Source organism: Paroedura picta, chromosome 18 (genome assembly GCF_049243985.1).
Source record: "Paroedura picta isolate Pp20150507F chromosome 18, Ppicta_v3.0, whole genome shotgun sequence".
In the NCBI taxonomy this organism is placed as follows: domain Eukaryota; kingdom Metazoa; phylum Chordata; class Lepidosauria; order Squamata; family Gekkonidae; genus Paroedura; species Paroedura picta.
This window is the reverse complement of record NC_135386.1, coordinates 1216779-1231606: the sequence shown is the minus strand read 5'-3', so window position 1 is coordinate 1231606 and position 14828 is coordinate 1216779. Positions and strand designations below refer to the sequence as shown.

At 43.6% G+C, this 14828-nt stretch overlaps 1 protein-coding gene across 3 annotated transcripts in view; it reads right to left on the bottom strand.

Moving 5' to 3' along the window:
• The window catches only part of RORA (RAR related orphan receptor A), a 203522-nt gene that overhangs the window by 82948 nt on the left and 105746 nt on the right, over positions 1–14828 (bottom strand). For 2 of the 3 annotated variants that reach the window (XM_077318290.1, XM_077318287.1), the window contains one exon: positions 442–471. The exons of the other annotated variant lie outside the window; for it this stretch is intronic. In XM_077318290.1, the coding sequence (XP_077174405.1) occupies positions 442–471 (30 nt within the window). The remainder of the gene's footprint in view (positions 1–441; positions 472–14828) is intronic. 3 annotated transcript variants of the gene reach the window in all.

Sequence of the window (14828 nt, the reverse complement as noted above, 5' to 3'; positions counted from 1 at the left end):
ACCTTCTTATCTCCAACCAGTGTCTTAACAACAGAATCACTGTACAGACCAATGGGCTGTTGAAGAGGATAGAGACATAACAGTAAAACTAGCAATGGGGCTGCTGAACAAAAGGAAAACAGGTATCATCACCTCCTCTTTCAGGACACATCCATCAACCACATATACAAAACTGGACACTTGCATTCCACATTTGGATTCTTATCACAGTCTGTTAAAAAAAACTGAAATCTTCTCTGGACTTAATCCATTCAGTGTTCAGTAAAACAGAGTTAATTCCCTGGGTTAACCCTCATCTAGACTATCACATAATTGATCCCGTACAAAAGTAGCTGATTGGGTTTGGAGTATGGCACAAAGGCACACACATCACACACCCATGTGATTATCATGTACATGAAAGAACACACAACAAAATAGGAAAAGAAGGGTCTTACTTACAGGTGTGTGTCTTCTTCGTTACAGAAATACCTGGTGGGAAGAAAGAATCATCATTATTAGCAAATCTTGGAGTAGTGTTCATTTTCATTTATTTTATTTTTCTTGCTGCCTTTTCGCCAGATCAAGGTCCACAAGGCATATTAATACCACATAAAACCTGCAAACTTTAATTTAGAGCAGGTTTGAGTGCAAAAAACTCAACTATCTGTGAAAATGTGGGTGTGCTGAAAGCAACATGAAATGGGGAGACCACCAAGGTTGCATTTGATCAGACACACTGTAAGTTGACCCAGCAGGCCATTTGTCCGTTGAGCAGGGAATTGGTCCCATGTGAATGCTCACCTTTTCATATGGTATTTACCAAGGCAGGTGGTAAGCAGACATTAAGCACTAATAAGTTTGGGGCTGGCTGAAGACTCAGAAGTCAACTGACTCAGAAGTAAGTTCCACTTTGTTCCATGGAACAGTGAAATGTGCATAGAATGCCATCCCAAACTGTCAAGTGATCTCTTTAAATATCCATGCCTGCCTGTCAAGTAGGGTTGCCAACCACCAGGTGGAACCTGAAAATCTCCCACTATTACAGTCTCCAGATGAGCCAAATCAGTTCCCCTGGAGCAAATGGCTATTCTCCTCTCCTTGCCTTCTCCAACCCCCCCCCCCCTCCATCCCCAGTTTATTTCCTAACCTACAGTTGGCAAACCTACATCAAGTGAGCTAAGCAGAAATCTGTCTCAGCAGCATGCAAGGTATATAGGACCAAATGTTTTAGAATGTCTACCTAAGTGTTCAAAGACTCCTTTCTGGTTGCAAAACAATTAAGTTTTATGATGTTACAGCAAACAATCAACATGCATGCTTGTCCAGGAAAGTTTCCAAATGGGAAATTTGACTCAAATCACTCCACCCCATGATAGCGGCTGAACTTCACCCAACTGTTGTAACTACGAGTCATTTGCAAAAGGCAACTTCTCAAAACCACCCAGCTTCATTGCACTTTGATTAACACATTTCATAAGCAACAATGTAGCCTTGGTAATGCAGATCAACTTTGCAACATCAATGCAATCCTTTTCAAAGTAAAGCAAAAGGAAATGTCATGAAAATGCCAAAACTATGTCATAGCTGTGGCCACAGTTATCACTGAGTGAGTCTTTTGAAATTACAGCTATCACTAGATCAATCACTGGTGCATTTGCATCTGACATTATTGTTCAATGCAAACAAATCTGGGGCTGATTAGCAGTTTGGCACTCCAGTTCGTCCATTGCAGCCCACTCTTTGTGTGGCCAAATTGTTTTGAAAACAGGGCATATCACACATATTGTGGTATTTACAGCAACAAAATCTATGTATCAGGGGAAAAAACATTTCCTTTAGAGATGTCATTTCTTGACCTTTGCTTACCAACTTCAAAGCAGAGCTAATGGGCCTTTCAAACCCTACCCCACACCATTTTTTAAAAAGCCAAATAAACAAATCAAAACAACAGTCATTTCTGTGCAATGCAAGCAGTTTCCAAATACTAAAACCAGCTTAATTTTCACCTCCCTTCATCTCCACCAATGTTTGGCAAGAATTCTGCTGTGGTCCTTGTAGGGCTGCCAACTTCGAGTTGGTAAATTCTTAGTGATTTGGGGGTTGGAGCCTGGGAAGAGCAGGGCTTGTGGAGGGAAGGGATCTTAGCTGGGTAAAATGCCATAAAATTTGCCTTCCAAAGCTGCCATTTTCTCTAGGTGAATTGATTTCTGTATCAGTGTCAAAAGAAAAAAAAACACAACATGCTGTGGTCCCCAGACCTGACTGCACCTCCTGCCGGGGTGCACCACCTTGAGTGCCAACAAGAGCCAGCAATTAAGGTGGATGATCACACAGAAGACTCCGGCACCTGCAGAGAGCTCGCTGAGCAGAAGACTAGACTGGAGCAGACACAGGCTGGAATACATTCCCTTTGAATGTTTAAGAGTGCCCTCATCTAAAATCAAGATTCATAACTGAATCTGGATCTATGATCGGAAGGCATCACATGCTCCCTTTTCTAAGTCTTCTCCTGAGGGTGAGAAAGGAATGAAGAAAGGAAGAAATGAAGAAATGTAACTTGTACGGTTCTCCTGTCCTCCATTTTATCCTCAAGTCTGTGTGGGTAGGTTAGGCTAAGAGTATGACTGGCCCAAGGTTGCCCAGCAAATTCCTATGTCACAAGTGTGAATACTCTTTTGGGTGGCCAGATACTCTTCTGTCACAAGGTTTCTGTAAAATAATATCCTTCCAACTGCCCCAATGAAGGATGGGAAGCAAAATGCAGGAGTTCCTCCATTGTGCCAAAATCCAGCCTGGGTGAGGCTTGATTCTGAAGGGCAAACCATCTTCAAGCATCCTTCCAAAGACAAAGCAATCTCCGCTTTGCAACTCACACAAAACAATAAAGTGAATTTGCTGCAGTCTCCATGCCACTTCAGACCAGTTGTTTTTGAGTCTGCCAAACCTGTGCAAAGCCATGTGTTAAAGTTCTTCTGCCTCTCCAGCATCTCCTTTAAATCAGCCCCCCAAGACCACTTCTCCAGGAACAGTTCCGTTTAATTTTAATTTCTATTTGCATTCAAGTTCTGCAAGATAATTTGGGAGTACACTTTGGCCTGAAAGCCAGCATACAAATATGTGAAACCACTGCATCAAAATTAAAGCAAGATTCAATCTGTGGGGTTTAACGTACAACAGCTCTTCTTTGCACATGAAAGATTAAGTTATAGACATGTGTCTTTATCACTTAAGTGTAAGCATTGGGAATCAGTGTCCCTTTCACATAAGACATGGTACTTGACATCAATATGATTGAGAAGAGAAGTCCTATGGTCAAACATCCCTGGGAGGGATTCAGCTGAATGAAGACACCCCAATGCCATGTCCTTGCTTAGGACAAAAGCCTCTTAAGGATCATCAGTCCGTATTATTGAAAGTGCTTTAAGCAATTCAATACTTCATTGGAGGGGGCTGTTAATGGACACTAATGCTTCTAGTTCACTCTAAAGGGGAATAAATTATGTCAGGGGGTTGAGAGGATGAAGGATGACACATTCAAAACATAGAAACATTACAGAGTGCAGGACTCTCAAAGAATCAGTAACATTTTTTAGTGTTCTGTCTTCCTTAATGCTTTCTCCACTGTTTCATGCAGACCAAGTGATAATTCAGTGGTTCTTGAGGACTTTTACATAGACCTGTTCTCAGAGGTTACTTATGAAATCATGCAGAACTGTCAAAGGCATTCCCAAGGCAATCCTCAACCATCCCAGAGAGAGAGAGGAGTTTGAGAACCTGACAGAGCAATATGGCAACATGGTATAGTGGTTGTGTAGCGTATCAGATATTCTCGTATCGAGAGTCAGATACTCATATATCTTCATCAGATACACTTGCTGGATCATTTCAGAGGGTAGCTGTGCCTGTCTGCTGTAAAAGAGACAGATTCGAGACCAGCAACATTATAGAGAGACCAATAAGATTTTCGGGGTATGAACTTTTGAGATACAGCTCTCCATTCCCAGATATGGGGCTGCACTAGAGCTCTTCTGAAAACCACACTGTTTTCGCCAAACCCATCGTCTCCCTGTAGTTTTGTCACAGGCAGCTGTGACAGTAAAATATTGCTGTGCGGCATGGATGCCCTCTGCGCCAGCGGTGACATTCCAAGAACAGAAGCTCCTTCAGCGGAAGGTACTCCCTAATGGGAGCCATTCATTCAGCCTGCACCAGATAGGGACGGAACCACTTGGCTGTAAAATGCACAGCTTTCCTGCAGGGGAATCAATCCCCAGAGCTAGGCCTCAGCTCCTCTCATTTGATTCATTGTCTTCAGCATGGCTTTCCTCTGACTTTGGGGAACTTAAGACACAGAGAGAACCGGGCTTTGTAAGCACAAGGGAGCCAGCATAGATGTCTAAGTGAGCACATGGAGCTGTCTTATACTGAATCAGACTGTCTGTTCATTAGCGAGCAGATGAAACTGCCTCATGCTGAATCAGTCCACTGGTCCATTAAGGTCTATACTGTCTACTTAGAATGTGATCAGGTGTTCAGGCACTCTGTCTGTCACATCACCTCTAACGTGACTCTTTTCAGTGGAGAGGCTGGGTGTTGAACCTGTGACCTACAGCATGCCAAGCAGATGCTCTGCCATTGAGCCAATACATGAACACATGAAGCTCCCTTACATTGAATCAGGCCATTGGTCTGTCAAGGTCAGTATTTAAGAGACTGGCAGCAGCTCTCCAGGGTTTCAGGTAAAGGTCCTTCACATTAACTCCTACCTGATCCCTTTACACTTGAGGGACTGATAACTGAACCTCTAAATGACAAGCAGATGCTCTAGCACTGAACCATAGCCCCTCATAGCCCCTCCCCTTCACTCTTTGTCACACTTTTGCTCCCATTCCTTCTTTCCATTTTTGCAGGATAAGACACAAAGGAACACGGGAGAAGTCACCCTGGGACCGCTGAGTCACCAGTCTAGTGCCTTAGAAGCCTGGCTTTTCTGCAGGGCAGTGAGGTTATTGTGCCTGTTCCTTCCTTCCTTCCTTCCTTCCTTCCTTCCTTCCTTCCTTCCTTCCTTCCTTCCTTCCTTCCTTCCTTCCTTCCTTCCTTCCTTCCTTCCTTCCTTCCTTCCTTTCTTTCTTTCTTTCTTCCTTCCTTCCTTCCTTCCTTCCTTCCTTCCTTCGTCTCTTTTCATTCTGCACTCTGATGTCTTCCCCAATATAGCTGTGTGATTTTTCTTTCCATGACACGAGTTCCAGAGGGAGTCAGCAGAAACACTCCAAGGTCACCCTGAGCACACTGAGAAAGAGTTGGGATTTGAACCTAGGCCTATTCATTGACATCTACACTGCAACTATTATACCACAGTGCCCTTCCTTGCCCTCTCTATGCAACAGAATTGGGGACCTAATGGTTTTACCATTTCTATAAGGCAGATCGGGGATTTAATGGTTTTGCCGCATCTTGTTGTTTTTATTTGATGTATTTTTGTCTGTAGTTTTAAGGGGTATTTTATTGGTTTTTTTATACAGACATTTGTAACCCACCACGAGCCGTATGGGAGTGGAGGGTCAGAAGTCTAATTAATAAATAAATAATAAATATAATTTTTTATATTGCTACAACTATAACAACTACTTCTAGTAATAGTAGTATTAAAAAGCACTGCTAGAGTGGTTGGAGGGGCAATCAGAAGAAACTAGACACACTATAAATACATTACAGAAAAAGCCAAACCTTCATGCTGATATATCTATATATCTATATCCTATATATAATATATTCCTCCTAGTGATCTGTGATAAGAGATATACAAGCTGACACATTAAATTAGGAAACACCCGATTTAGCCAAGCCGTGTCATTTCCACTGACGAGACAAGGAAATTAGCAGTATGCTCATTAAGTGGGAAGGTGAAGGGTTTTATACTTGACCGCAGAGAGCAACGTCTCAATTTCACCTTGAAACATGCTCTTTGCAGAAGTATGCGGGGATGCAATGCCCCTTGCGACGAGGGTACATGGACACGCTTCTCAAAGTCAAGTGAAAGCACTGGTGACAAACGTAGTCCAGTTCAGCCTTCAGCCTCGGTCCCCTTCCATTTACAAAGAGTAGGCAAACAGCAAAAGGTGAATGACAGTTTATATAGCTCTTGGTCTGTAACTTGCCTTGACAACCAATGGGCAAGAACAGAACCACAAGTTGTTTACTGAACACCTATTTGTCTTGTCCTTTCTACAAGACAGTATATATGAGTTTCCTCACCCCTCACTCTTTTATCCTCAGAAGAACCCTGTGAGGAAGGCATGGTTGGGAAGTACCTGGAGATTTTGTGGGAAGGGGAACTTCAATGCCATAGAATCCACCTTCCAAAGAACCCTCCATAGTAACTGGTTGGCTATTGTTTGAGACTGGATGCTGGATTAGATGGACCAATGGTTTAATCCAGCAAGACTGATATTCTTATGAAGGCCTAAGCCTCTGTTGTTGGCTGAACAGAGGAACTGGCTAGACACTGAGTGAGCAAGGATGCTGGACTAGATGGGCCTTCATTGGTCTAATCCAGCAGGGCTCTTCTTATGTTCTAATGCCGGAACTGTTCTGGTCTACTGAGACTAAGAGGGAAAGTAATATGTAAGAGGAACTTTGTTCCCTCAAGAGCAATAAACAGATTTTTTTCCAGAGTCTGTTCAAAAAGTTAGAAACTGCAAGAAAGGGACGTAGATCAGCCATGCATGTCCTCCACAACCTCAAAGTTTTTCGGAGCAACCTTATAATATAATTCCAGCTCCTAGGAGAAGCTTGTTGGAACCTCATCGAATTATACCAATACCTCAGAGAACAGCCACAAATTAGTAATTAGTGATGATAAAGCAAACTAGCAATGAGGGGGGGGGAATGAGTAATTTTTAAAATTATACTCTATTCATAACTATGTCGTTTAGGTTCACGATGAAGTGCAATTAAAGTTGTATAATCATTACATAATTATACACCACCAATTCAAACACTACAGAGTCATGTAAAGGTTTTGGTTTTTTTTAACCAAGTTTTTCCACTAGACAACTATGGTGAAAATTAAGGAGACAATGACAGGGATGCATCACAGACAGTATGTGCAATAAAAGGGAACAATATGTTAAAAAAAAGAGGAAGATGGGAATCCAGTAACACCTGAAAGACTAAGATTTCCTGGGAATAAGCTTTTCAAAGCACCTTTTGTCAGATATGTCTTCTATACTCCAGAAATCTTGTTGGTCTTAAGGTGCTACTGGACTCAAATCAAAACGGGCTCCCCATCTGAAACTCCCTTCGTTCTGAAACTGTTTTCCAAAATAATCTGAAGAAGGGAGCTCTGGCTTACTAGCACCGCTGTACCTTCCAGCTAAATGCAATGCCCTTGTTCAAGGGCAGTGACAGGTACTGAGATACAAGACTCTGAGGGTACTCAACAAGGAAGGGCCTTTGCTTGTAGGTTTCCTGGCTGAAGGGAAATCTGAACCATGGCCATTCATTCCAGTGGCACAAGTGCTGGAAAGCTTCCTGGTAGACCATAACCATTCCCAATATCTCATCAGATCTTGGAAGCTAAGCAAGGTTGCCCTTGGCTAGGATTTAGATGGGGGAGCTCTGAGGGATGCCAGGGTCATGACGTAGATGCTGGTGATAGCAAAACAATCTCTGAAACTCTCTTGCCTTGATCACCGTGAGGCTGTATCCATCACCTTTGCTGTCCCTTTGGTGATCTTTCAATCCTACTGATAGTTCTTAAGCTCCAGTGTGTGCTGTGCTTAGAAACCTTGTTTCTTGTTCCACCGAGCAGGGTGCTTTAATACAGCTCTTTCCTCTAAGCCTTTCACCTGTCAACTTTCTGGCTTTACAGATTGTCTTCCTCTTTAAAAATGGCAGAGAGCAATAAAGCTTTAACTTCTCCCTTCTTTGCTTTTCTAAGGGAAGGGAGGGACAGCTTTATTGTCTTGGTCATCTGTGAATGGATTGCGGGGACAGGGAAGGAAGGGAGAAAGAAGGGATTTATATGGGGAGGAACGCAAAAATAGATTTCGTGTTCTGCACAAACAGCACTTCTTCTGCACAGAATCCCGCCAAGCACAATTCCCCGGGCAGCTCCATTGAAAAACCATTTATTTGAGGAGGGGAAATGGGGGGACAGGGCCCTTGAGGAATTTCAAACCCCCGCCAACTGAAAAAGACTCACTTGCTACTGAAGTTTTAACTGCATTTAATTGACAAGAGTTTGACACTGCTTGAGTATGGAGTTTAGTTTGCGGTGCACATCCGTTTTCAAAGCCAAGGTTGTGTTGCATTGCTTGCTTTCTACGTATAAGAATGTCAAAAATTAGGAATTTCAAGGATGGGTTTTAATGAATAAAAAGGGCATTGCTACCACAGAAACTGAAAAAGTTTCATTCAAGTTTTAATTCACTAATTTTTACTGAGACGTTGGTGTCCTGAGAGGGTGGCTGTAGTTAGAAGAAATGCAGATCAATCTCTCTCAGAAAAAAAGTTCAGGAAATATCACCTTTGCCATGGGGCCCAGCAGTTAGTGCTGGAAGCTGGCTCTGCCTTTTTCCAGCACCAGTACCTGCTGATGCTTGCAACAAGTAGAGCTAGCCTAAAACGTGTGCCGGGAACTCCTTCATAGTTGTGCCAGCTTAAGCCTTTAGGTTTGCAACAAAATCTTTGTCCACCGATCTCTTCTTAACCTACATTTCCAGCATTTGGCAGGGTGAATGGAGAAAGCAAGAGGGACAGAACAAACTTGTTAACACTCTGGCTTTGCAAGGTATTGAAAGCGAGGGCTATTCATTCTGGGGGAATCACAGAGGAATTGAATCAATATTTACTGGGCCGAAGGACCACGAGACTGTAAACGTTGGCCAAATATTTTTCAAGAGTCAGTGAAAGAGATTCTCTAATTAATGGAGCCCCGGCTGCAGCATTTTCAGTTGTGCACTTAAGACCTGCTCAAGAAGTGGAAATAAAACACTAGAGTTCAAAGGCCCAGCTTCTGCTCTGTTCCCGGCACTTCTACGCTCTCTCTCAGCCGGCTGCTTGAAAGCAGCAGAAAGGACGAAGGCAGATGGGAGGCTGGCCAAGCTGTAGCCAGCCACCAAGGGACTGCATCAAAGCGGGAGGGGGAAGCAGAGGAAAACCTCCTGGTCAGCAGGTAGGTTCGGGGCATCCTTCCACATGCTTGGAAGCAGCCACAAAGAAAGAAGCCCTCTATTTTTCAAAATGCCACTCCTTTTCGGGATTGCAACTGCACATGCTTGAGGGCTGCACATTCTTTTTTTAAGGGCAATAATGAATGAGCGAAGATATGCACATTAAATGCAAACAGCTGTCAAAAGCTTCTCCAGTTAAAGAGCTGCTGGTTGGAAAACTGTGGCAAGAAAAGAGTTACGGGGAGAGGAGGGAGAGAAAGCAGCAGATTCTTGCTGCCGTTGCAAAGAACTAGAGAAGAACAGGCTTTTAAATTTTTTAATGCGACTGTCATGTTTGTTAGAGCAAAGAACCTTGAGGAAAGAGCTGTTGGGGGCTTATGCACAGGTAAAAAAACAAGGCGATGAGAGGAGACTGTACCATTTCAAACTGTAAGAGAGGAAGAAATGTCCCTTATATATATATCTCAAAAAACCTACAGGCAATAAATGTGGAGAGAAAAATATTCTACCGCAGTCCATTCCTTGCTGTGTGGACTTAAAAAAAAATTACACTGAGAGGATTTTTAAAGGAGAGGAAGTATTAAAAGATGTGATCCTCCCCACCTGTAATCTGGAGTGGTACAATCCATGCCACCATGTCTTTTCTGCTTGCGTAAACTGAACCAAAATAATGCTGCCAATAAACCACACATTCCTTCCTTTTGACTAGGAATATTTAGGTACTGGATATGCAGCTTATCCTGTCCCAAAGACCAGGGACAGGGCCTGGCATATAGCCTTAAAAGTCTGCCCCGAGCAACCGCTTTACATAAACAGAAGCTGCAGAATTCCAAACAGAATTCAGACTGCATGGCAAATGGACTTGCATGTCAGGGAGAAAACTTTCACATAGGCCTCTCCCTTAGGTGCTGGGTTTCTGTATGTAGGAAGCTTTGGGTCTCAGCTGACTTTGAATTAGGCTTGCTAGCTTTTGGTTGAGAAATTACTGGAGATTTTGGGGTAAAGGCTGGGAAGCGTGGCCTCTGAGAGGAGGAACCTCAGCTGTGTATAATGCCACAGACATGATCATTCATGTTGAACAGAAGCAAGAATAGAACCAAGTGACAAAGGAACCATATAGACGGTCTACAAAATCAGAAAATACAGCTGCTTTTGATTCTAGAACTGCTTGCCAAGATGTTCCAGGAACACAATGCCTGGCCTTCTCCATTCTCTCCAAAAAGTTCAAAAGTCTACTAAAAATGTAGTCCAAAAAATATATTCTACTCCTTTAGAAGCTCCCAGCTGGGAGCCCTACTGGGAGAAAAATCATGCTGCTCAGGAAAATCTTCAAAACTAGTGGACAATCCATAATGAGAGCTTCCGTGGCGTGTGCCTTGACTGAACCTTCTGTGAAGCTTGAATTAAAGCAGCAAACTTGTATTTGCAATTCACTGTTCCAAAGACACTTGATGACCAGCATGTTCTTATGTCCATCCTGAGAAGCCATTATTGATTCATTAATGTTTTCCAGTGGCCTTTTTATGCATTATTGGATCCCAGACAACAATGAAGTCCAGCAGAAAAACACACAACACACTGCAAAGACCTATGCAAACTTCCCCTAGTCAGCTGGGAAAAGAGAATTCAAAGAGGCGTTGAGTCCTGCGTACTCTGCCGGAACTGCATGGCATCATTTCGAAGGTGCCTCAAACTGGCGGAACCAACTCCATGGAGGCAAGAAACCAAATGACCTTTCAGTAAAACTTTCAAATGCTAATTAACCTGAGGGGAAGCCCGATGAGATGGAGGGGTTACTCTGGTGCTCTTGAACCACCTCAAAGACACATAAAGGGGAAACTCAGGCATAAGTACCTTGTATCCAGTTGAGAGGGCTAAGGAAAGAAAAGACACAGCCACAGCCAAAAACAGCTGAACAAGGATACGCTTGATTTAGCCTGCCCTAGCTGCATTTGCCATTTGAAATGGGGGGAAAGAAACAGAATCTGAAAAAAAAAACAGTTCTAAGAGTTGTTGTTGTCAGCTATTCAGTCAAGCCCGACTCTTGGTGATCCTGTGGCTCAGCTGTTGCCACGATCACCAATCCTGCTTTGGAAGGAGGTTGGAGCTCTGTGGCATTATATCCTGCCATCCCCGGTCTCCACCCCCAAAGAGCCAGAAATTTCCCAAAGGAAGGTTTGCATATAACATAGTAATAATACAATATAATTCAATAACACATACACAAAAAAAATACAACAGTAACAGTGGTTTCAATAACAGTTCAGTAACTTTTTTCTATAATGATTCCAAAATTAACTGACCATATCAATGTCAATCTGTTGACTAGGTCCTGTAGGTTGGTTGATTTGGGTTCCATTCATGGGGAGGAGTTTCTGGGGGGCCCCAGCAGATGTTGTCAGTTTGGTTGACCTCAACCAAATGCCTGGCGGAAGAGCTCTGTTTTAGAGGCCCTGTGGAACTGCAATAACTCAAGCTAGAGTCTGCCACTCTTAATTGCTATACTAGGCTACCTGCCCAAACTGCTCAGATCAGGGACACGGTCCCTCTAAACTAGTCCTACACTTGGATACTTTTGACTCCCTTCAAAAGCATGGGTATCTGTCTGAAAAATGCACAAGGGCAGAAATTCAGGGCAAAGATATATCTATTTGCTGTTAGAAAAATGACCTCTCTCTGCCACTCCACCCTCCATCAGCTGGCGAGCCATTGGTTAACAGCTCACTGACCGGGAATGAGGGAGAGAAATCCCACCCGTTCAACAAAAATGTCAGTCCTACTGCATTACAAAATTTGGAACCCTGAGGTCATCACATGAATAATAAAAAAAGCAGGAGGAGGAAATTAAAAAGGTAAGAATGCAATCAAAAGAGGGCATTCCAGGGAACCTAGCCTGCTCCCTAGAAAGGATACTAATTATGTTTCTGCATCCTCTTATAATTAACCTCAATCTCAGAGTCTTGAAAAAGAGAGACTTTAAAAACTTTCTTATACATTTTTTAAAAACGTACAAATCTTCCATCCTTTTCAGTTTTATAGGACTTCCATTCAGAATCACAGATAATTATTACCATCTTAATAAACAAACAACTGTTAGGTGTTCACCCAGGAACAAGACGTTTTTTCATTCATCCTAAAGATCAGGTAACTGCAAATAGATCATTAAATCTTGTGCAGAAAGGGGAAGGGGCTGTGGCTTGATAGAAGAGCCTCTGTCTGGCATGTAAAAGGTAACAGGTTCAATCCCTGGCATATCCCATTAAAAGGATCAGGTAACAGATAATGTGAAACACCTCTGCCTTAGACCCTGGAGAAATGATTGCGGTCTAAGTAGCCAATGTCACTTTGATGGGCCAGAAGGTCTTATATATTCAGTATAAAACAGCTTTGTGCATTAGGGGCGGGGCTGTGGCTCAGTGGTACAACATATGCTTGGCATGCAGAAGGTCCCAGGTTCAGTTCCTGGCATCCCCAGTTAAGATCAGGTGGCAGATGACGTGAAAGACACTTAGACCTTTGAGAGCTGCTGCCAGTCTAAGCAGACAATACTAACTTTTATGACCAATGACTTCATTCAGTCTACAGCAGCTTCATATGTTCATGTGTGTTCTCAGGAATGGAGCCTCACAGTGCCAGCCACTGTTTTTCAATGTAACAGACCCTGCTCAAATAGTCCCTGTCCCCTTTCTCCCCTGAGCTTTGCAGAATACTCCACCAAGCAACACTCAGGGTAATGAGCATTAGTCAGGCTTGGCTGTCTTTCCTGACAAATGGGACATGAACTGCATGATATTTCTTTCTTTAAAAAAAAAAAAGTCTTTCAAATTAAATTTGTCTGCGAAATAGAAAGAGATTGAGATCTAGTATGAGTAATCTTATCTCCTGATGATGGCTGTATTTGAATGAATGAAACTCTAGCTAGACAGCTTGAAGAGGAACGTCTATCCTACAGGAAAGCAAGGGTTCCTTCCTACTGCAATGGGCACTTTAATGCCTAACAGAAATGAGAAGATAAGTAAACATAAGTTCTATTTGTGTGGGAGAAACTGCCTTTCCCCCTCCTTTGTTTACAGGTAGCTCTCAATGCCCTTACAAGCCATGCTAAGGGAGCTCACGTGCTTCAGAAGCCACTTTGCCCTGAGTGGCCTCAAAGCGTTCCCAACAACTTCAGCATCACTGCTGCTGATTAAGCAGTTTGGCGTTTGCAAACTTTGTCTTTTTGGCGGTACTCATTCCAGGCACCTTAATGAGGAAATGGCCACGCTAATAGGCTGATGTCTCTCCCCACTAATGACAGTTCCGCCAGTCTAGGAAGCCAGTTCAAGCATATTGTCCAGGTAATTGTTATCTCAGATGCTGGCTTCCTCTTACACCATTCATGAAAAGGGGGAGAGGATGGAAACCCACTGACAAGCATGGAAGCTGTTTCATCAACAGCCACTTTGACCCCACTGGCCTTTCTGGCTTCGGTGCTCTGTAGCAATGGTGGTGCACTGTGTTGAGGAACTCTGCTACAAGGTATTTAGTCAACTACACAAGACACCCTTCTGTACTACGTGGGCTTAGCCTCGACCAGCATTGGTAGCTGAATGCCCTCCGTAGTGTGCAGTTGCTTGAGTGATTTGCCTGATGAGCTGCCACCCCCCCCCCAGGAGTGTACAGATGAATGGCCATTGGGGTGAAGTTCCGTGAGATTCACCTGCCCCCCCCCCCAGAATTCCTGCATCTCCTCCTGCATTACACAGCTTAGAAAGATGCTCTTTTCTAGCCATATGCCTGATGCAGAACTACAAGGGCTTCCCGCAAGGTCTCATGCATCCTGCACATGTGTAATGGTAGATTTGCAATTCTTGCGACAGCCACCAGCCCACCCGAAGCATGTTCCCGGTGAGGGCTCTCCAAATTGTTTCTGTGCATTCCCTACTCTAATCCGATTTGCTTTTTAATCCTCCGGTAATTGTTCCGTGTGCAGCTGAATATGCAACCCAGGGCCCACGGACTGGCTGTCGAGAGCTGGGGGGGGGGAAGCAGTTTGAAGCCCCCCAGGTGCCTGCTCATTAGCCCCCTTCCTTCTAGAAGCAAACACAGGGAAGGAGCTTTTAAAAGAGAGAGTTGGCAAGAGGGAGAGAGTCACCTAAATCTTTCAGGAGCAAAAAGAATTTCAGCCGCTGCAGCTGCAAAACCAACAGAAATGTATGCAAATTTGAGCTGAGTGAACATTTCCAAGAAGGCAATTTATCTAGAGGATTTCACCCCTCTCTCAGCTAGGCACAAACTGAGATTTTTTGCTTTGTTCCTCCACCACCACCACCACCCCGCACGCACACACACACACAAGGGTAGGGAAAAGCTTGCATCGAAACAAAGGTGTGCAAACTGCAGAGCTCAAAGTCTTGCCCTTTGGAAGCAGTGAGTACTTAGAGCATGTCCAGTCCCAGTTTGGCATTAAATGACTAATAAAGAAGACTAGAAGGAGAGGTGCCAGCCATCAGGAGAGCCTGGAGAAAACGGCTGCTAGGAGGTGGCCTCTATTGGAGGATGGCTCTATGGCATTATACCGCAAGCTGGCTGGTTGGGAGCCAGGAGCAGCAGCCTACAAATCAAATGAATTTTTTTAAATGAAATAAAAATAAATATACCCTGCTGAAGTAGAGCTAAGAACATAAGAAG